We start from the raw sequence: 21,847 nt of genomic DNA on the forward strand, positions 1-21,847 counted from the left end.
ATGTCTGCTATGGTAATTAATTCCTTATTTTCAGACTGGAGCACATGTCAGCTCAGTGAGAAGGCTGTCTGTGGTAATGGTATCAAAACACGGATGCTTGACTGTGTTCGCAGTGATGGCAAATCAGTTGACCTGAAGTACTGTGAAGAGGTGAGTTGGGTACCTGTGAGTAAGCTCCCTTCTAATGGTGCTAATTAATGCTGAGCCAGCTGAGCTATATGGCTTGTAACCCATCCTCGACAGATGTTTTGCAACACCATTCATGGATTGTTAAGTACCTCTGAAATGAACTGTGCCTTCAACAGTGATTTTTATACAATTTCCTTCGGTTACTTTTAAGTGCCCCCATGAACGTACGCGAATTATTATGTCCTGAAGGAAATTACTTAGAAACAATAATTAATAAAGTAGAATAAAGGTAATAAATCATAATCAGAACACTAATCATCATTCTAATTTGATACAATTTCTGCATGGAGCCTTGGACAGCTGCCAGTATCAATCATTTACTCAATGTGTTGGAATATTTCTCATGTGACATTCTGCAGCTGGGCTGGAATGCTAACTTCTTGTATCCAGCTGTGTAATGCAAAAGATACCCAAGCTAGTGTGAAAAAATGTGCAGCATGAATGCAATATTAAATAGGAGCATATATGGAGAACTAACTAGCAAACTGGAGCCCTTAAATTTTGAAAGAGCCATTTTGCAAATGTTCAAACTGACTTCAAACTTGACAGCACTCATTTTCTGACATTTTTTGTGTTGATCTTAATGTTTTGAATTGCATGGAGATAGTAACGTGAAGGAAAATGGGAAGACAACACCAAGTGCTACATTAAGGGCAATCCTAGGTGTCTTTCTGATGGAAAGTAACCGAACTTATTTCAGCTGCCATTCCCCCACCACCTTGACATCAGAAACAAAATCACTTGCAATGGGGGACAAAGGTGGAGTGGCCTCCACAGCAGCTTTGGTACCAACATCTTTTCTGTTGGACCTTCCTGGCTAGTAACTGGTCTTCAGGATGTGCCCATAGAGAAGAGTCATCAGAAGTGGAGGGAGTCAGGAAACTCATCATGTACTTTGGACTATAGTTTTGTACTGGTGTATGTGACATACATAGGCTTCTCCAACCCCCTCCAACATCCTGGATTCCTGAATCCGTAAGTTCTTAGCAAAGGCAGGTTTCAGCTGAGGCTGGCACCCAGCTTTTGTCCCAAGTTTCTCCTTCACACATAGCTCTTGGGTTTGTAATCAAATCTAATAACTTGATCATATATGTCTCAGGAAAAAACTCAAGATCTGGCTACCTACCAGCAAGTTCTGTGAATTTAACAGGGGAATGCATTAATGCGTTCTGTTAATGTTTTAATGAGTTAAAAGAAAAAAAAAATTGGCTCTTGGGTTATTTGTAAGAGACTGCAATATTGATTAATTCATACTAAGACATGATATAAAATATCCATCCATATGAATATTTCAAAGAAAAAAATATGCTTTATTAGATTTAAGGGGAAATATATTTCTTTTAGCATAAAGCCAAGAAATTATTCCTGTTGTTAACCAAAGATTTTGAGCAACATTTAGAACAAATGATTACATTTTACACTGAAATCTCATTGCAGAAACCGCTGGAGCTTTCCTGCATTTAAAAAAATGACAGTTTATTACTCAGAGAAATAATAAGGGCAAGAAGATAGTATCTCAAAAGCTACTTGCCATAAATGACTGGCCAGCAGACATCACTGCAGTCGGGTCCTGGCTTTATCAGCAACCACTGTGATACAGTCTTATTTGCCCTTTTGATTTGCTAGGCCATATAGAGATAAATCTTCCTGTAGAAAGCTCTGATCCACTCCCCAGTCATACTGTTAAGACTATTTGTTGAATTATGGATGTGTAAGCAGTGGTACGACAAGGTCAAAGGCTGATCCAATAACTGTGAGAAGTAAAACCTGTTAACCTGATTAACAAGAAAGCCAAGCTGTTCAGATCTTACCAGACCCTTCACTCTAAGGATGTGAAAGCCAACTCTGTGACCTTCTGGGTCATGAGAGGAGAGCATTCGAGAAATTACCAAATTGTGAATACATACTAAGCACTTCTTATTAATCTAATCACAGATGATCCTTCAGGGTGGGGTTTTTTTTGCTGTGTTTTTGCATTATAAGGGCAGTGCAGAAAGATTAAGTGAAGTTCAAACTAAGGTGCATGTGGATAGAAAAGTTGATGGTAAGAGAAAGATGAAATAATTTTGTAATGACTTAGCTAATGGAATTTCCCCTGGGGTATCATAAACCTTTATACTAGATGTCGGAATAAAACAAGAGTTTTGTTTAATTTATATGTAGATACATTTACAGAATTATGATTCTTGTTATTATATGCAAAGAAGAGCCATCAGAATAGCTAAACCTATCCTGATCCCTAAGAAGTGAAGCTGCCTGACTGCAATGTCTGAGTTCCTATATAATATGTGGTTCAAGAAACTAATAAAAGCCATATATAAAAAAACTCTCATGCTGTCTTTTGACTGTCACCATCTCCAGGTATTGGCATCAGCGTAGTTAAATACTAACATTTCTTCCGAGCCCATGTGTTCTGGTTTCGTGAAGCATCCATATGCTCTTGTGTTTGTTTCAGTCAATCAGCTAATGAAGCTAGCCAGTCATCCTCATTACTGCCAGGATAAATCAATTTCTAGAGCTTATTTCCAAGTCCTTGTTATGTTAACATAGTTCCCTTCAAACTCTCAAGGCACAGTAATACTGGATTACTTGGTCTCTAACTCTACAAAATTAGCACATCACAAGAACTCAGCTTGTCTTTTCCTTGAGTATTTGAAAATCAAATCACCTAAAGAAAGCTGGTCCTGGTCGTATTCATATTTATGGGATTATTTTTATTCATTTACCTTCAATTAAAGATCAGAAAAGCCTAGAAACTAGCAGTTTTGTCTGCATTAGAAAGCAAACTTTTCTGTTTTATTGGCAAATAGTCTGCTTGTCAGATTACATGATTAACCTCCAGCAGAGGTTAATCTGTGGTGCCAAACATTCCTATAAACAAATACAGACACTTTTTGTGCATCACAGCATTTATAGAGCATGCTGGTGTGGCAGCCTGCTGCTCCTGGCATGTGTGACCCGGAGTACAGGGTGCTCAGCAGTAGCTTTCAATGTAACTCCTCCAGTACTTGCCATTCTCGATTCAGAAACCACAACTCATGCAGAACAGAGGCTCTTTCAGGTAAGGGAGCTACTGAACACTTTTCCAAATGTTTTCTAAGCTTTTCAAGGTGAATTGTGGTTCATCAATTGAAGGAAGGGGAGGGATGAGAAAAGAATATGTGATTAATATCAAATTGCAGCCTGCCAATTCTTCCCCAAATCTATTTCAGCAGCACTTCAGTATCTAAAACGTGCAAGTGGCACATCACTGCGGGTAATCGAGCCTTCAGCTTTCTCCTCCTCACCTTTAATATCTCTCTTGGGCTTTTCCTTCTCTAGCTGCCAAAGTCCAGCTGAGAAGGCCAGTCTTGAAAGAGAGCCGTCATGTTTCTATAATTGGCAGGAGTCAATTGAGCTGGCTCAGAATATTTGACCCAAATATAAACTTTGAAGATGGTTCTCTAGTTTCCTAATTATCCAAATTCCAGATTATACAAAGGTTTCAGGTGTTGCCTGGGTGCAATAGCTGGATAATCAAGGTTATACTGCACCAGAGAGAAAAGCCAATAACTTGTTCTTTGATGTATAAAACAGAACAGAGGTCTAAAACCTCATTTGTCTCAATAAATGGCACTGCAAATGCAAACTTAAGACTTGGTGAGTCTATCAGGGTAAGACATTTCCAGTACTTGTGGTAGCTTATTTATGGAGGACATGTTAATGTTGTGCCTAATTGCTGCTCTATGCTTGCATTTAGTAGGAAATAGTGTTTTTATTTCCTTTTTAAAGTCTTAACTGCTGGTTTTATGTCATTAACCTTTCTAGTCATTAAAATAAATAGGTTTTGAAATGTTTAGTTTGCTTTTTAAAAAAAAAAACTCTGTGGGGATTTTATCTACTTAAAGATATCCACAACCTCCTGGGATTCTGAAAGGCCTCAATGATGATCAAGGTCCACTGGTGATGGCCAATGAAGAAGACAGTCTTTTATGCTGCAGATCTGTTCATATTGGCAGGACTGATTTTCTTTCATGTTTTATATCATACACAATATAATCGAGCTATCCTAATGCATTCTGAAGCTGTGCAGGCTTCCGGGATTATTATTGTCATGCTAATATTTTTGCTATCAGTTGTATTCCATCTTGCATCATATATTCTCATGTGTGTTAGTGAGAATATCTCTTTTCTTCCTTGGATGGGGAAAATCTGGAGCATGGGAGTTTATAAGAACATAGAAATGACTTTACAGGATCAGATCAAAGGACCATGTAGCCACTGTGCCATCTCCAAACATGGCCATAAAACTCTTCCTTCCCTGTGGGCATTCCATCATTTGTTAGTGTTAGGCTGGCTCCTGTCTGGAGAAGAGCTCAGTACAGAATGTTTTTTTGGGAAAACATGTGAGTCTGGCTATTTTCTGTGTCCCCTTCTCTCATACTCCTCCAGCATTTGCAGCTTTTACTTTAGGGATGTTAGAGGATTCTGCTTTTTGCAAAGCTTTTCAGAAAAACATGTAAAGCTGTATTTTTTTTTTTTAGAGCAAATAATTGTCAATGTCATTTCAGTATTTTTGCATACAGTAGAATGGATAGCATAATATATATAATAAACTTACACACCATGTTAGGGAAAAACCAAGCGAGAGGCATAAGCAGATGCCTCAGGAAGAGTAAGGAGGACCGACATACACAAGTTTCCATCTACTCCTCTCTCAGCCTCCACCTGTTTTCAGCTCTTGGACAGTATTTGCCCGATGTAGTTTCTCTGTTTTCAAAAATTCAGATTTCTCTTCCATTAACTTGTTCAGTCTCTCCTGAGCTTCTGTAAACTTTAAGCATCTGCAACATCTTCTGACAAATAAACTGACTACCTAATGCATATTCATCCTCCTCCTTTTCTTAGTTTTGTACCTGGCTCCTAGCATCACTTGAATTCAGCTGTTAATAGCTGTTGATAGTTCAGTATTTTTATATTCCTATTTCAAAATACTTTATTGATACTTCATAAATTACTTTGTCCTTTACCTATTGTATAAAGTAATACTGTAGAGCTGAAGCCCTCCATTTATAGGCTCTAATTTAGAAAATAATTGATGAAAATAGGATTTAAACATGTACTTAAAAATCAGCATATGCACTAGGACTGTCTTGAAGTGACATTTTTAAATGTCCCAATTGCTACTTTTTTTTTTTTTTTTTAGTAATGTCTTCATGCCTGCTTAAAGTTGTCTCAGATTCACCATATCCAAATGCATACCCTGCACCCGTGACACAGACTGGGTGTTACGTGCTGATCATTGAATATTTTCTTTTAGCTTGGTTTGGAGAAGACATGGCAAATGAATACATCCTGTGTGGTGGAATGCCCTGTGAACTGTCAGCTCTCTGACTGGTCCCCTTGGTCTGAGTGCTCCCAAACATGTGGCCTTACAGGTCAGTATGTACCTTTGGCATATTTTAAAGACTAAGCTTGCTTTTTTTTTTTTTTTTTTTTTTTTTTGACTAAAAGCAATAATATCTCTATTCACAGAACTAGAAAATTTAGCTAGCTAGAGAGAGTGATGGGGATCTAAATCAGCCTTATTCATGGAAATAATATGCTTCAGTGAGACTGTACTCACTGAAGATAATGACAATTTGGCCCAGAATAGTTTCTGACTCTGAGAACAAAGTGAGATATGATGAATGATATATTGAGACAAAAATAAACACTGATGTCAATATTTATTTTTTAGACAGAGGGGGAGGAAGAGAAAGGAGGGATTTCCTCTTGAGTTTCATTAGTGGTGAGTTTAGAACAATATAACTTGTAGAAGAGCAAAATTATTAAAACCAACAAATTTACTCATCGCAGAATTCCATATTTTTAAACACAGAAACTGGGCAGGGGGACAAGTTACTTTCAATGTGATCACATTAATTTGCTTTTTCACAAAATGTTGCTAACCAGTATCTAAGGTTTTTTAAATCAAATCTATGTCAGAGAATGGTTATCAAAGGCACATTCTAGTTATGGAAGAACTCTGGCACTGATATATCTCAGAATAAGGACCTGAAAGCACCATTGTGCCAGGCAACTAAGGTATACAGGCTACTGAAAGAGGAGGGTAGAAGCCCATCTATAATGCCTCTTCATTCTGTCATCATGTCTGGAAAATGTCACTACAGATATTGGACGGTTAGTAGTATATGGAATCCAATTTCAACTGCTAGGCTCAGAGTAAAAGGATATTGCATCTTTTTCTGTTCCTTGGGGAGTGCACCAGAGGAAAAAGGTCTAGGCAAAAACATCTGAAAGCTCTGGCCACCTCAGAATCCCAACAGGAAGACCTGTGGATTTTTTAATGATAACAGTTAATAATTTTATACTGCAGTATCTAATAATGTAATGTTTCAGTTCTTTGAACTTCTCTTAAAGCATGACTTCTACATTCAAATAATCTACACTTCTATATTCAAAATAATCCTCATAGTGAGAGCTGAACTAACATCTCTGTTGAAGGCTTAAATATGTTGCCAGATTTTCCTTTACAAGCTTCTGTTTATAAACAAGACCTGAACAATTGACCTGATATTTTTCTGAATGAGAATTATTGTTGCTTTTTCAAAATATGAAGGTGGGTCACTATCTGAAATCTCTGTGCTTTGCAAATATAGAATTTACTTGTAGAAATGAGAAAATTTGTTTTAAATTGTAATGTAAAATAGCTTTCAAATTTTCAGTGTTTTTAACATGATGGCAACTTCACATGTAAGCCTTGAAGCTGTAATTTTCCTATTAGGCAGGAAGTTGGAAGTAACTGCTGTTTTTCAATAATTGTCCTGGTTTCAGCTGGGATAGAGTTAATTGTCTTCCTAGCAGCTGGTACAGTGCTATATTTTGGGTTCAGTATGCAAAGTATGTTGATAACACTGATGTTTTCAGTTGTTGCTCAGTGGTGTTTAGACTAAAGTCAAGGATTTTTCAGCTTCTCATGCCCAGCCAGCGAGAAAGCTGGAGGGGCACAAAAAGTTGGCACAGGACACACCCAGAGCAGCTGATCCGGACTGACCAACAGGGTATTCCATACCATGGGACGTCATGTCTAGTGTATAAACTGGGGGGAGTGGCGGTGGGGGGAATCGCCGCTTGGGGATTTACTGGGCGTCAATTGGCAGGTGGTGAGCAATTGCACTGTGCATCATTTGTATATTCCAATTCTTTTATTATTACTACTGTCATTTTATTAGTGTTATTATTATAATTATTAGTTTCTTCTTTTCTATTAAACCGTTCTTATCTCAACCCATGAGTTTTACTTCTTTTCCCGATTTTCTCCCCCATCCCACTGGTTGGGTGGGGAGTGAGTGAGTGGCTGCATGGTGCTTAGTTGCTGGCTGGGGTTAAACCACGACAGTAATAACTATCTAATAAACCCAGTGACCACAAAGCTGAACTGCTTTTGTGCAGCCATGCAAATACCCATAAAGTTGAGGAAGAATTCTGTATGTAAGAATTCTGCTCGTTGCTGTTCTTTGGGTTTTTTTTTCTCCAATACTTTTCAAGAAAATCTTTTTTCTCCTGTGACATCTCTGTTGGAGCAGCTGTGAATCCAAGAACGATGAGGCTTCACTTGGCAAACATCTTTCTAGCTAGCTGCTGTGAACACAGCTGTCTGGGAGATTGATACAGTTCTGCTGCATCGTGGCTTGTGTAGCTTGCTCTCAGCAAAAGATTCATGTCATGATCATTAGGGTGTTCAATTCCAAATGCATCAGATTGAAATGTAGAATTAAAGACAAATTGTTTTGGCCAGCCAACATCAGATGTTATGTAGGTAGATCTGTGTAATGACTGAGTTTATTATAAGCCTCAGTATACAAATCTAAGTATATACATCTTATTTCAGATTTGGTTCATATATTTAGCTATATATAGATTAAAATACCACAGCTGTGTTGGTTTTGTGGAAACCTTTGTGAGGTGCCAACTCTAGAGCAACCACTTTACCACTACTTCTGGTACACAAAAATTTTTTTGGTTATATCACGTGACCTCTCTGTGATGAAGCATAATATCCACTGCAAGATGAAAGAAGCAGAAATTGCTGAAAGGATAAAAATGTCTTCCTCTTTATGTTTATGTAAGTATTTGAAATAGAACCTGTATCTCAGTGATGCTGGGTAGCGTGCTACTCATGGCTGAAGAGAAGATTAATGTTGAATAAGCCTATTTTGATTTTCTTTGGGCCTGAGTGAAGAATCCTCCTTCTCCTGCAAAATCTGCATGTCATGTTATCCAGACAGAAAGTGAGGGAAAATTGCAAGCTGTTTCTGGTTGCTGGAATCAGACAATCATAGGACATGCGATTCTGTATTAACTCAGGGAAGAACCGAACATGCTGGTCTCTTCTAGCAGCAAACTCCAGATGAGGAGCCAGAATCTCCACTGAAGTGCCAGAAACATATTGCCACATTCAGAAAGAGTATTTTTCCGCAGGCTTCTGAACTAGGGAATTACTACTGTTGTTTGCTGTTACAGGAGCAATCTGAAATCCTAATCAGACATCCTCCTGCACTTCCTGCAGTACAAACAAATGATAGAATATAAAGTGTCTGACTTGGAAAATATAAATCCATATAACAGACAAGAGCCAACAGATCAGCTTTACAATCCAATTTGTCAAAAGTGGAAAAAATTACTTCATTCAACCACAGCACTTGAACCATCTTGAGGAATAAATCAGTCTAACCACTTTGTTGTTAGTTATATTGCTGTTTCTTATTTACAGGAAAAATGATCAGAAGAAGGACCATAAATCAGCCATTTCAGGGTGACGGGAGGCCTTGCCCTTCTCAGATGGAGCAATTCAAACCCTGTCCAGTAAAACCTTGTTATCGATGGCAATACGGTCAATGGTCTGCATGCAAAGTAGAGGTAAAAGCAATATGGGACGTTGAAGTTATGGAGTTTGTATATCTAGGCATATTTGTGATATGCTTAGATACCTGCTTCATAACACAGTAAACAATTTGCTTCCACCTCTTATACAAAAAATAAAGATTTATTCTTAGAGTTCGTATTTCTCAACAGATACAACAATGTCCTACAGATATTCAAAGTATAAATGAAACTTTGGTACCCAAGCAGCATCTTTGCTAATAATTGAAATCCTTCTATTGTAAAAGAATATTTGTGGAAATAGATTGGCATCCTAGAAGAGATCTCCACTCTTGAGATAGTATCTTGAGATACTGCTGTGGTTGGAATGCAAAGGCATAATTAGCTCCATGCTTTAAGAGACAGTAGTAGCAGCCAGCAGAATTTTGGGGTTGTTTTTTTATGTTTGTTTGTTTTAGAAGTAATGAACAATGTCTTCCCCCTGCTCCCCACTGGAATGAATAAGTAGTTAAGCAAAAAATAATAGGAGACAGTGTGACATGTAGCTCAGATCTAGTCTTTTGGCACTTTCTTCTGTCCAGCATCCATGTATGTCCTCCTTCCCCAGGATGCTCAATGTGGAGAGGGAACACGAGTGAGGAACATTTCCTGTGTGGTTTTTGATGGATCCATTGAAGATGTTGGCAAAGTAGTAGATGAGGAATTCTGTGGAGAAATAGAGCCTATTATAGATGGTAATAAGAAGATGATACTTGAGGAAACCTGCACTGTCCCTTGTCCAGGTAACAAAGCTATTCAAATAAATGTTGCAGTTCAAGATTGGTTGGGTATCATTACACTTATCAGTGCCTAGCATTAGCCACAGGCAATTAAATATTTTTCGCATGCTTTACTGATTGGATTCTTCCATCAGATGACCAACAGAGTTACCTTCCAGTAGTGGCTTCATGACAATAAATCGATTAGAAAAAAACACCAGATTTTAAGTTTTATAAAAGACATGTTTCAGTCACAGATTGCACCTAATAAGAACACATTTTTTCACAAAATCTTTTTAAATAAAACCTGTGTTTATAAGAAAGAGTGTTGTTTTACAGCTAAATATTTGCTTTAAGTGCTTAGATCACCTAACATCTTTATTAATACTTTTAACTGGCTAAGAACTTGATGCCTTTTATGGGTGTCTAAGGAAGGTAAGCTATGGAGTCTTATTTTTTTGCTTAAAGAGGCTATTCCAAATGAAACTAGTATTTTGATCTCTGAGAAAATGTGAATGTTTCTAGCTGTTTAACTCACTGGACTTGACATGCACTATCATTGCCCTTGTAGACTGAATCCAAAGGAGCTGTTATAAATGATTGGGTCCATGACTCTCATACTGAGAAGGATTAAGAGCCTATAACAGCTGTTTAATTTCCAGTAAAACTCCTCCAGTTCATTTGAAACACTTATTTGTAGAATATGAAGTATATTGCTGTTGTTCAGTAGTCATTAGTGATGTATCTTCAGAAGTAGTGATTAAGTCCTTCAGTTCTAATGTAGCTATTATTCCATACCAGTACTCTCTTTTTGTTCTCTTGCAACTCTCCTCTTTCCAAGAATTTTTTCCCAGTTCATTTCAGATTGGACTGATGGTAACGTTGCCTCAATAAATAGAAAATAATCAAAATCAGAGAGGCTTCCATCACTGCTTTGTGGACAGCATTCCAATCGCATGATTTTCACATATTTTTACTTATTAAATGAAAATTGGAAGAATAAAAAGCTTGTAGTTATGTTTTCTTGTTAGTCAAATTTATAAAAAAAAAATATAGCTGCTTACTGCTCACTTTTAAAATTTTGCTGAACAGGAACCTGTTCTTCAACAATCTCGCATTTAGCCAGCAAGAATAACTGCCCTGTGGGGATGTGCTAATGATACCCTCCAACTAATGTTTCCAAAAATCACTACTTGTTTTCCTATTATGTGTACATCAGTTCTTCAATTATTCATTTCTTCGCATGCTTTCCTAACGTTGGCAAATAAAATTCCTTCATTAATCAGGCATCTGGTCAACACAGTACTGATTATATCTGTCATCAGTATAATGCAAGGTAGCATGAATTTTTAATACCTCTTTCACTGAAATAATGAGAACTAAGAGGTTTATTTATGAGTCTGTGCACAGTCTAGTCCCATTTTCTACTGCAGTTTTAACAAAATGGTCTCTTTGTGTGGTGCCTCAGATCTTCCTTAAATGTTCTTTGGCCAACCATGCTAATTAGTGTCATTAGTATAATTTTACTTTTTAGTTTTACACTCTAAGATAACATTCTACAAATCTTTATTATCCTAACATGAAATAGCCAGAGCAGACATTTTAATCACCTTCCCATTTCCCTTTCTTGCAGAGAATGTTCCAGCAGTTGCTTCTACTGTCTGTTTAGAGAAATTCTGCATGAGAATAAGCAACAATTAATCTTTTTAAAACGAGACAATGTTTTCTCTTTTTAAGATCAAAGAAGAATTGTGAACAAATATATAAATTTAGCACAAGGCATACGGTGCACAATACCCTAAAATTTACAAAAATCCAGACATCGGGCGGAGTGTTCCTCAGAAATTCAAAATGAGAGTGATCTTAGGAATGCTACAGGAAACTACCCTGCTTAAGAACAAATAGACTTTTGTATAATCTTTTTATTACTATTTTCGATTGCACAGATATTCAGAGAGTGTCAAAATATTTTCTTCTCTTAAGTATAAGTCATGTTAAAAAGAGGAACAAAAGGAACTATAAAGAGGGAAAATTAAGAAACCGGATTTGGACATTTTTTCCTAAGACATATTCGGTGCAAAAAACTCTTCACATATGATGATTGGTCATCTTATATAATTGCTATTTGACAGGGGACTGTTACTTGAGAGAGTGGTCAGAATGGAGCCTTTGCCAGCTAACCTGTGTTAATGGTGAGGATCTCGGCTTTGGAGGGATACAAGTCCGATCTCGGGCAGTGATCATTCAGGAATTAGAGAATCAACATCTCTGTCCAGAACAGGCTTTGGAAACAAGACCATGCAATGGTAAGCACCAAAATATATATCAGGCCAGTTCCTGTAAGAAAGAAATAAATACAGAACAACAACGGTTTTACTTTCTTTCTGTTCATGGTATCAAATTTAGGCAAATATGGATTTGATAGACATGGAAGCGCACTTAAATTTTTGTTTTCCAGATACCAACTGTAAACAGAAAAACATTCAAATGCTGACTATAATATGTTACCACTTTAAACACAATCTTTGGAGACTTGATGATCCTTTTTTAATAATGAAATTTCTTTTTATGATATGGGAAAAAAATAGTTGCCTTATCTGCTTGATAACATTAATAAAGAGAAATCTTTAAGTTTTGATACATAACCAAATTCAGATTTCTCTCTAACCTTTGAATTGTTAATCACATGACAATGACATTAAAAAGTCTCAGTCATGCTTACCACTGGTACTAGACAAAGTATCTAAGAAAAGCAATTTCTTGTACAGACATTTCTTGTCCATTCAGAGGCCAGACAGATCAGGCAAAAAGAAATTTTATATTTACAAGGCAGCTGAGGTGCAGAAGGACTTCATGATTTGCCCCAGGCCATATGAGAGGTGTACAGCAGAGCTGTACAGAAGCTAGATGCAGCCCAGGCCACTCCACCAAGCATTGGAGCATTGCCTGAAGCTTAGTGTTACCAGGAAAGGAACCTGACTCCTACATGAGTTTTGCGCAACAGATGGGCCACAACCATTATGAGGTTATTGGAAACGTCTGTTTTGCCCATTAACTACATTAGGCTTACTCCATGAACAATGTGTACAACCGTTATAGTTAGTGTCTGGGACACATCTGGTCTATTCTGTATGTATCCAGCAAGTGCAGGAGACCTTCGGGCCTCCCATGTGTGCGGTGCACCCTTCTAAGTTGCTGGGTGAAGGAGGAAGGGGCCTACTTAGCCATAAAAGCCGTTAAACATAATGAGTATGGTCTACTGATGAGTGTGGCTGCCACCAGTGGTAGCCTAAAATCTTGTCATCAGAATTCTTGAAAAGTGGATGTTCTCTGTGTAGATGGCCAGTGCTATGAATACAAGTGGATGGCTAGCCCATGGAAGGGATCGTCTCGAACCGTATGGTGCCAAAGGTCAGACGGTTTAAACGTCACAGGTAACTACTCTTTTTGTATACACAAAAAAGCCTGGAAAACAGGTGGATGATGACTATTCCCAAGAGATGGAAATTTTTTTTTTAAAAGAATCTGCTAAAGACACTTGTTCCTGATGTATGAATCAATGTGCTGTTGTCTTGAATCATCATGTTTTTGCATACTAAAGATGTAATTTCTTTTCCAGAATTAAGCAACATGTAATGCTAAAAGTAAATATAAATATTATCTTCTGTACTGGACCGGGACTGTTTTACATTGTTTATTTCTTTTACCAGAGACATCTTTACACTTCTAAATTTAGGGTTTCAAATTTCAAGCCCTACAACAAATAGAACTTTTATATATTAAAGTTCATTTCAGTGCCTATACAGAGGCAGAGAGATGCAAATCTTGATATAATGCATATATAATATATCTCCTTAAAATTGCAAAATACCAAATTTTAATAAATGTGCTAATATAAGTTTATTCCTTTACTTCAATGACATAAACCTATAGCAGGATACTTCAGTGGACAGCTATGAGATGTAGTTACTTTTTGTGCAAACCAAAGCACAAAACATCATGAGTTAAGGATGACTGAGTTCTCCAAATTCAAGAAAATCTTCATATATATCTATTTATATGAATTTATTTATCAGAATTAGGGATTAATTTAAGCTAAGAGTTATGCATTTGTTGCTTAAGTAATTTTTATATCAGCCCAGGGGATAGTAAGAGGATCCCAGAGATTGTAAGCATATCCTCAATGCCAGCCACTGTCAGGTTAGTCACAGGAGGGGAGCTCTAATTCATGGACTACCAATACAATTCTTCTTGATGATGGAATCCACCACTACTGTCTGTTGTAACAGTAGAAATAAATATCTGTATTATTTTTACAAGGTTTTGAAATAGTACTTAATACCCTAAAGTCTCTTTTGCAAGTGTCACCTTGTGCTGTAAGAATATTAAAACGCATTATCTTCACAACAAATGCAACAGGGCATTATTTATGCACCTTGATTGCTTCCTGCCTAGCTAAGATGCTTGTATGGTAAGTAAATCTCTAAGTAAAAGAATTCTTATTGAGATGAATATATGATATTATCTATTAAAGGTCCTACAGGATTTCAAAATAAATAGTGTCTTGGTGATTATGGCTCTGAGATGTTAAAATCAGAGTATTCATAAATCACAGTCAGTCACATCAAAATAATAGTTTGTTCTGATGTGACTGAATACCACCACGTGATAAATTCCAGGAAAGACAAGTGTATTAATATGTGTTGTTACCAGATTTTTCATGATAGGACCTCCTCGGCAGACTAACCTCAGACCTATATGGTATCTCTTTTTTCAGAGTTTGTTTATACGTGGTTTTAAAGCTGTAGTAACTTTCTGATTTGAAATGAAGACTAGTTCAAAATTCCAGACACTATGTAATCACCCGTTTCCATGCAATGCAAAACTGTATTTTTCATATGTTCCTGATAGTTTTCAAACAAAACACTTAAGTATAATGTTCTGCGAGAACTCCTCTGGATGAAGTATACAGTTGTGAACCAGACTGTAATTTACATTTGAACTTTTTTTTGAAAGTGGTTTGTATAAACTACGGTATTTAAGAGCTCAAACTGACAGATGCACATACATGATTGATTTAAATGGAGATTACCTATTTTGATCTAGAATCAAACCATATCTCTGATTACTGTGTTCCTTTGCTGCCTTATTGCTGCACATTTGGCTCTAACATAGTGTATTGTAATTCAGACATTATCAAATTTTTATTATGAGTCCTATTGGTATTTTAAGGCCTTTACTTACTTGCATAATATTATTGTGCTGAATAGTTCTTTTTTACTTGAAGGTGTTGTTTCCCATGGGTGATGAGGCAACTCTTTCCTTCTGCAGCTTCCTTGGATGGCTGATATTTTATTACATAGATTCCCACAGGCATGTGATTTGTATGCTAGGATGTATGATTTTGCTTTCTGGGGGTGGGGAAAACTTATGGCAATTAGCAGGGTTTTCTTTGTTCTTCATCAACCATCCCATTAACACTTGGATCTATGTAACCACATCTAACTGCATCTGCAATGGTCGTGACCAACCTCAGCTTTCAGGATTTCATCATCATATCACACCAGTATAAAAATGTTATTAATTTGGGAGATGCAAGATAAGTTGTCCTGTAGCAGTATAAATTTTAACCTACATGATGCATATCCCTCTTCTGTAAGCTGGAAGGAAACCCAGGTAAATTCAAACTGATTCTAAAGTCATTCTGGCTGAAATGATAGTGAAAGCCTGATTGTGCATATTGGTCCATAACAATAACTGCACTGTACATAAAGCTGAAGAAATGAGAACTAGGACTGTATAAAAAGGAAAAAGACTGAAACCCGCTATATGATCAGTATCATAGCATTCAGTACATGCTTTACTGATAATACTTCTTTCCTTCCAAAAAAGCTATCTTAGACTAGCATGAAGTGTGGCTCCATATAAGGCAAAGCTATAACGTGTAAAAGTGATTACTGAGGAGCAGCAGAAAACAGGTATCCATTCATAAACTGGTTGAGTAGTTTGTTTTCAGTTTAACAGGCAAAGATATAAATAAAAAATATGCTTTTATTTTCTTTGTGGCCACAGTTTTAATATGTAAGTCACAAGGAGGGCCCTAGAGAACCAGAATCTATTCCCTCAAGCACAACCAAACATTTAAACATTTTTTTTGAGCAATCCACTAAAGGAGCAAAGGGAAAAACAAAAGGTTCACTTGCCAAACATCAGTTCTTTAAAATGCACATGAATGCAAATACATGTGCTCTATCCTTACTCTACCTATGAGAAAATACTTCGTACCAATTATCTTTCACCTTGGAATAAGAGAAGGACTCTTAAATTCAAATTAGCAATAAAATTATAATCCATGACATATTGTAGCAAGTAATGACATCAGTATTTTCATCAGTGGTGAGGTATTACCATGTCAAAATATGATTTTCTGTCCTACAGGGGGCTGTTTAGTGATGCGCCAACCAGATGCTGACAGGTCATGTAACCCACCGTGCAGTCAACCCCACGCTTACTGCAGTGAGGTATGTGCTACTGCATTGGAGCATAAAACACCCCCGTGAGGGCTTCCCACACATCTCTCTGCATTACAAAGACTATGCCAACAAAAAGTATTTTCAGAGATTTTGCTAATCATTAATTTGTTAAAATCAACCTCAGACCATTTTCTACCTTTCAATTAAATGTTGAATAATCTCTGTTGATTTGGTACAAACCTTCATAAAAATATATGAAGAGTTACTCTGAAGGCTAGCGCACATTAAAACAGTCTTCTCTTCCAGTTATCCATGTTGTTATGCTTTATAGCTCACAGAAAACTGTGTTTTTCTGCTACACAGTGTAAAACACTTGTTCCCTACAGACTAGAACGTGCAGTTGTGAAGATGGATACACTGAAGTTATGTCCTCCGATGGCACACTCGAACAGTGCACTCTCATCCCAGTGGTGGTGATCCCCACTATGGAGGACAAAAAGGGAGATGTGAAAACCAGTCGAGCTGTGAACCCTACCCAGCCCTCCAGTAACCAGTCAGGACGAGGAAGGACCTGGTTTCTACAGCCTTTTGGGCCAGGTGAAGTCATGCAATGAGCAGTTCTTAATGCTAAGTACTGCTGCAGGGTCTGGCATTTACATTTTTGTGATGCCGAGGAAGAAAAGAAAAACCCTTAAATGTTCATTGAAGAAGACAGGCATCTGCCCTGACTGCAAACAAAGGAAGAGACATAAGCAAACCCCTAGCCTTCTCAGCTACTCCATCAATATATTTAATGAAATCTTGTATTGCAGTAGATATCCCTTCTACCTCTTAAAATCCACAGAAGCTATTTGAAATGTGACTCTAGAAGGGAGTTGGCTGCAAAGGTGCAAGCCAGGATATTAGATTATGCTGTCTCAACCAATAATGCTGTTGACAGAGGAGTGAAAAGGTAGCACTGAAGACTGCAGAGGGTAAGGGCTGCTTAAAATTTGCAGCCGTAGCATAAATTGTAGAAAAATAATCAGTATAGATATGCTAATGCTTTTCTGCTATATCCATATTTAAACTAATTCATGTTAGACAAGAGCTAACCATATTACTGATATTTAGCATAGACATGCTCTAAGTCTCTATAGGCAATATTTGCTTTTATGATGGACCATGTTCTTTAGAGCTGAGCAAGGACTTATGTGCAAGAGTGGCAAGAAATATATTATAAGACAGTTATCCCATCAAAAATACTTTATAAAGTCCATCATGTAATCAGATTTCAGTAAATATTTCCTGGTAATATTAAGCAATGAGATAAATAAAACTTTAATGAACAAAATACTTTCACAGAAAGGGATATGACGCTTGTCCAAAATGATAATTATATGAAGAGAGCAATTGGTTATCTGTAGTGTCTTTTAAATTACATAGAGCTAAATATTGTAACACACTTGTGTCTTAGGGTATTCATTTATTTCTAAAGCTTTTATGAACGTTTTTAATCTGAAAATTGAAAACAGTATCTTTACATGCATAATCCATAAAATGCTCCAAACTAACTACAGCAATACTTCTAATAAGCAGATTAAATCATGTTCAGGTTAGAAATATTTATGTTAGATCCCATTAGTCCTACTAGTATTTACTGTTATTTGTACTGTGATACTATATTTGATACCTGCAATAAAATGGTCTTTACTCCAATTAGTTAATACTTTAATCCACAATAAAAAAAAGAAAATTAAGCTTTTCTGGTCCTCCTTTAAAAAAATAGCATGTTACCAAATATGTTATCTTTTACTCAATCTAGCTAACGCCACCTGAAAATGCCAGAGGGTGGGTTGTAGCAGCCAGAGTGCCAAAAATAAGCAAATGTCAGACAGTCGCCTTCAACTGTTTAGGAACGTGGCTGTTCATGTGAGTTCAGACATGCTTTTTGGAGCAAGGAACAGTTGAGAGATTTCATGAAAACTCACCCATTTTCCAGTAATTCATATTAGGAAGGAAACATAGGTCAGCTTAGATTAAAAAAAACAGTATTCAACAGAACTAATACTTTATCCAGTGAAGGTATGAGCAAATGTGGAAGAAAGTGAACATTTTGCACTTCAGATGAGATTTATGCTTGATTGTTTTAATTCCAGGATTGGGAATCTATTGGAAAGGTTTTGATTTACTCTAGCATGATTATTCCTTTCCTCACTGTTTCTAAGTCTAGATGTAAAATAGTTCTTTCACTGTCTTCAACAAATTATACTGCAGTTCCAGACAGGAAGGTATTAAAACTATCCTCTTCAGGTGTCTGTGCTGATGTATTACCCGAAACAGATGAGTTTGAGATGCCAATTCCCTTGTATACTTAGAAATAATCTGTCCAGGGGGAATTCAGAAAGCCTGAGTTAAATGCCTGTAGCTGCATAATATGAATGACCTCATTAAGAGAGTTCCCTGCTTTGACAAAAATAAATAAATCCATACACAAGGTAATGCCAGTCTTTTTTTCAAGGAGATAATACCATTTTAAAACAAGCAAACCCAAAACAATCCCAAGCACCTTACATTCACCAATGGAAATAAGCCAAGGAGAGAAGAAATTAACCTGTTTAGCAGTACTGAAGTCTGAATTCCTCTCATTCGTATTATCATATCATTGGATATGTCAGGTCAAATCTACTGTTCAATTCATCTTTAATAGATCAGTTATTTCAGTTGTATCAGTTATTACCAGTTATAAAGTTTCATTAGCTTGATTAATGCAAAGAAGCTAAAATGTTTTTATATTAATTAGTTTTGAACAAATTATCCACATGACTGCGAGACTTTGCATTGCTAGAGAACAGAAAGCCTGAACTTAACTGCACAGCAATAGAGAGGTCAGCTGTGAATCTGAGCAAAGTCAGTCTGACTAATTTTTGTTATTATTACATTGTAGAAACATCAACTGCATTGATAATGCCTTTTTGTTCTACAGAGGTATCAAGACGCATTAAGTATTCGGTCAGGAAAATTTTAGCTGTGTTTGCTTACATTGAAAATATACATGACTTCATGAAGTAAATATTTTGCCCCTTGTAAATGAAATAATTCAGCTTTTTAATGGAATTTTCATTGTCAAGGAGGTGCAACAAGGGTAGCTAACCTCCTGTAAAACAATGTTTTCAAAAAGCCATTTAGAAATTTGCAAAATTAGTCAGATAAATGTAGTGAGTCAAACAGCATGCACTGACCTTGGGTTGCGACATGCTCATTTGGGGTTCAGAGCAAAACCCTGCAGACAGAGAAGGTCACACTGTTTTTCCTGGGAAAAGTGGGTGCATCTAGGATCAAGGCAAGCAGGAGAGTGGGATGTATACCTCAGCCTGCAGGGACATCGTGTCCAAATCACAGACTGCCCAGACTGCATATAAATACAGTCCTTATTAACACAGACAGTTGTTCTATTTATGAGCATGGGTTGTCTTTTTTGGTGTGTTTTTGCTTGTTCTGTGAGAGGAAGTTGTTTCATAACAACAAAACTTGCATTTGGTAGGGGAAGAAATGGAAAAATTATTACTTTATGTGGTAGCAAAAGTTGTGTATGTGCCGTTAAGATATAGATGACGTAAAACATGCTAAAGGTATTTAAAAACATAAAATAAAATAGCAACAAGAATGAAAATAACAGGCAGATCGATTTACCAGAGCTAGACTGGAAAGTGATGCTATGAGCACAAATGAGTCCTGGGCTGATAAGCTGCCCTGTGATCATGCTGAAGGATTGCCCGCTACCAGTGGGCCCAGGGGATGGGTTTCTGGGGATCTCACTTGCTGCCCCTGGCCCACATCTCGGCTCTGTTTGGATTATCCAGACTTTGGCTGAAAAGCAGAACACAAGTGCACAGAGAAGATATTGCTCAGTTGTTTAATAGTATTTACTCTTATTAAGCTGTAATTGCTAGTGAAGACATTTATTTTGGATTATAAAAGTATTTCTATACTATATCAGAACTAATAATTCCACAAGACTAACTCAAACACTACTGACTAACATTCATTCCTTTTAGATGGGAGGCTGAAGACCTGGGTTTATGGTGTAGCTGCTGGTGCATTTGTTTTACTCATCTTTATTGTTTCTATGATCTATCTAGCCTGGTGAGTTCTTTAATTATTTACAAACAAGCAGTCCCTCACAGACTGTAATGCAAGAGTTTACATATGCCGCTGTAGAAACTGCAGGCACTTCTGTGAACTGCCGAGTTTAATTTTCCGTGTCCTTTGGTCCAAGCTCAGGTTCGTGGACTCTCACTATAGTCTAGATGATGGATAAACACATGCTCTCCTGAGGTTAGAACTTCTTACAAATATGGGATAGCTTAGTGTATAGTTTGTTTTGCTCAGTTTATCCCTATTAAGAATGTACTGTGTCCATGATAATTTCATTGTGTCTGTATCACAAAATGCAGAGAGAAATAGCAAGAAGGAAATTCAGTAATCAGGCAAGTCAGATTTGATGTTTGTCAGGATAGAGAGATACACAACCCCCAAAAGTCTGAAAACTTTCTCATGTGTTTTTCATACATGAAATAATATTTTGTTGAAAAATCTTAGTGCATGTGAAAGCAAGGATTTTTTGCAAGAGCATGTCACCTTTGAGAATGCTCTCCCTGAAGTTTTCTAGGTCCTGTTTGGAATTTCTGATCCAAATGACTCTATAGGTGGCAGGTGAGGGAAGTGTGGTCGTATGCATCAGGCTCTTGGCTGTACTTCATTAGTAGGCATTTGGGGGGCTTCTGGATTTGTTTGGTTTTTAATAAACCTTCCCCCAAATCTCACTTCTGTCTAAGTAAGGAACAAAATCTTTTATTTATTGAGGAAAAGAGAATGCATTAGTATACAACTCCACTGCAGATTCTTTGGACTGCAATCTGTGGCCACTGCAAGCCACTGTAACAACTGGCTTGGTAACAAAGATTTAGATTTGGGCAGCCTAAGTGACATAGTTGAGATAAGATTTTGGATGAGACAGAGGATGCACAGACCTGGTTTAAAGAAATGCTTATACTACACTCTAAAAGAAGACAAGTACTAAAGCATGCATAACATGCATTTTCCTTTAGTAATTTTTTAAAACTGTATCAAATGAATTAGAAATACTGCTGGATTAAAATCTAATTCAAGGCTAGACAGGGAATGGTTATGACTAACAACTATATCCCATTATGACTGGTTTGATTATAACATCTAGAATTAACTGTAGTCATTCCAGCAACTATAATGAGATAAAACTAATCAAAAGATGGAACTTTCCTGTGGAAACCCTTGATGTGTCAAGAGAAGTTGATTTGAGTCATATAATTTAAAAGAACCTGATTGCAGCTTTGATACATGACCAAATACTGCACTGGAGGCTCTGGGTTCTTCTGAAAACTGACTGATCTTGCAGGATTACCTGCCAAGGATTTCATCAAGTCACATCAGCGCCGTAACAGCCTGTTTCTGAACAACTGAGCTTTGAATTAGATGTTGCTTTGGGTTGATAAGGAGATAATTACTGAACCAAGTGAAGGTTTTAGGCTTATACCTTTTACA

At 37.0% G+C, this 21,847-nt stretch overlaps 1 protein-coding gene and 1 long non-coding RNA gene across 2 annotated transcripts in view; one reads left to right on the top strand and one right to left on the bottom strand.

Annotated features, from left to right (window-relative positions):
• The window catches only part of THSD7A (thrombospondin type 1 domain containing 7A), a 300,060-nt gene that overhangs the window by 274,175 nt on the left and 4,038 nt on the right, over positions 1-21,847 (top strand). Inside the window, exons 21-29 of the mRNA XM_069774348.1 lie at positions 35-150; positions 5,489-5,606; positions 8,945-9,090; positions 9,662-9,836; positions 11,945-12,118; positions 13,151-13,246; positions 16,251-16,333; positions 16,672-16,882; positions 20,323-20,410. Of these exons, the coding sequence (XP_069630449.1) occupies positions 35-150; positions 5,489-5,606; positions 8,945-9,090; positions 9,662-9,836; positions 11,945-12,118; positions 13,151-13,246; positions 16,251-16,333; positions 16,672-16,882; positions 20,323-20,410 (1,207 nt within the window). The remainder of the gene's footprint in view (positions 1-34; positions 151-5,488; positions 5,607-8,944; positions 9,091-9,661; positions 9,837-11,944; positions 12,119-13,150; positions 13,247-16,250; positions 16,334-16,671; positions 16,883-20,322; positions 20,411-21,847) is intronic.
• LOC138682850 (uncharacterized) overlaps positions 9,199-21,847 on the bottom strand; it is a 32,559-nt gene continuing 19,910 nt past the window's right edge. The window contains exons 4-7 of the long non-coding RNA XR_011322764.1: positions 19,958-20,134; positions 16,526-16,768; positions 11,994-12,149; positions 9,199-9,759 (exon numbers count right to left, since the gene is read on the bottom strand). This is a non-coding gene — a long non-coding RNA (uncharacterized lncRNA). The remainder of the gene's footprint in view (positions 9,760-11,993; positions 12,150-16,525; positions 16,769-19,957; positions 20,135-21,847) is intronic.

The sequence above is a fragment of the Haliaeetus albicilla genome, chromosome 2 (genome assembly GCF_947461875.1).
Source record: "Haliaeetus albicilla chromosome 2, bHalAlb1.1, whole genome shotgun sequence".
In the NCBI taxonomy this organism is placed as follows: Eukaryota; Metazoa; Chordata; class Aves; order Accipitriformes; family Accipitridae; genus Haliaeetus; species Haliaeetus albicilla.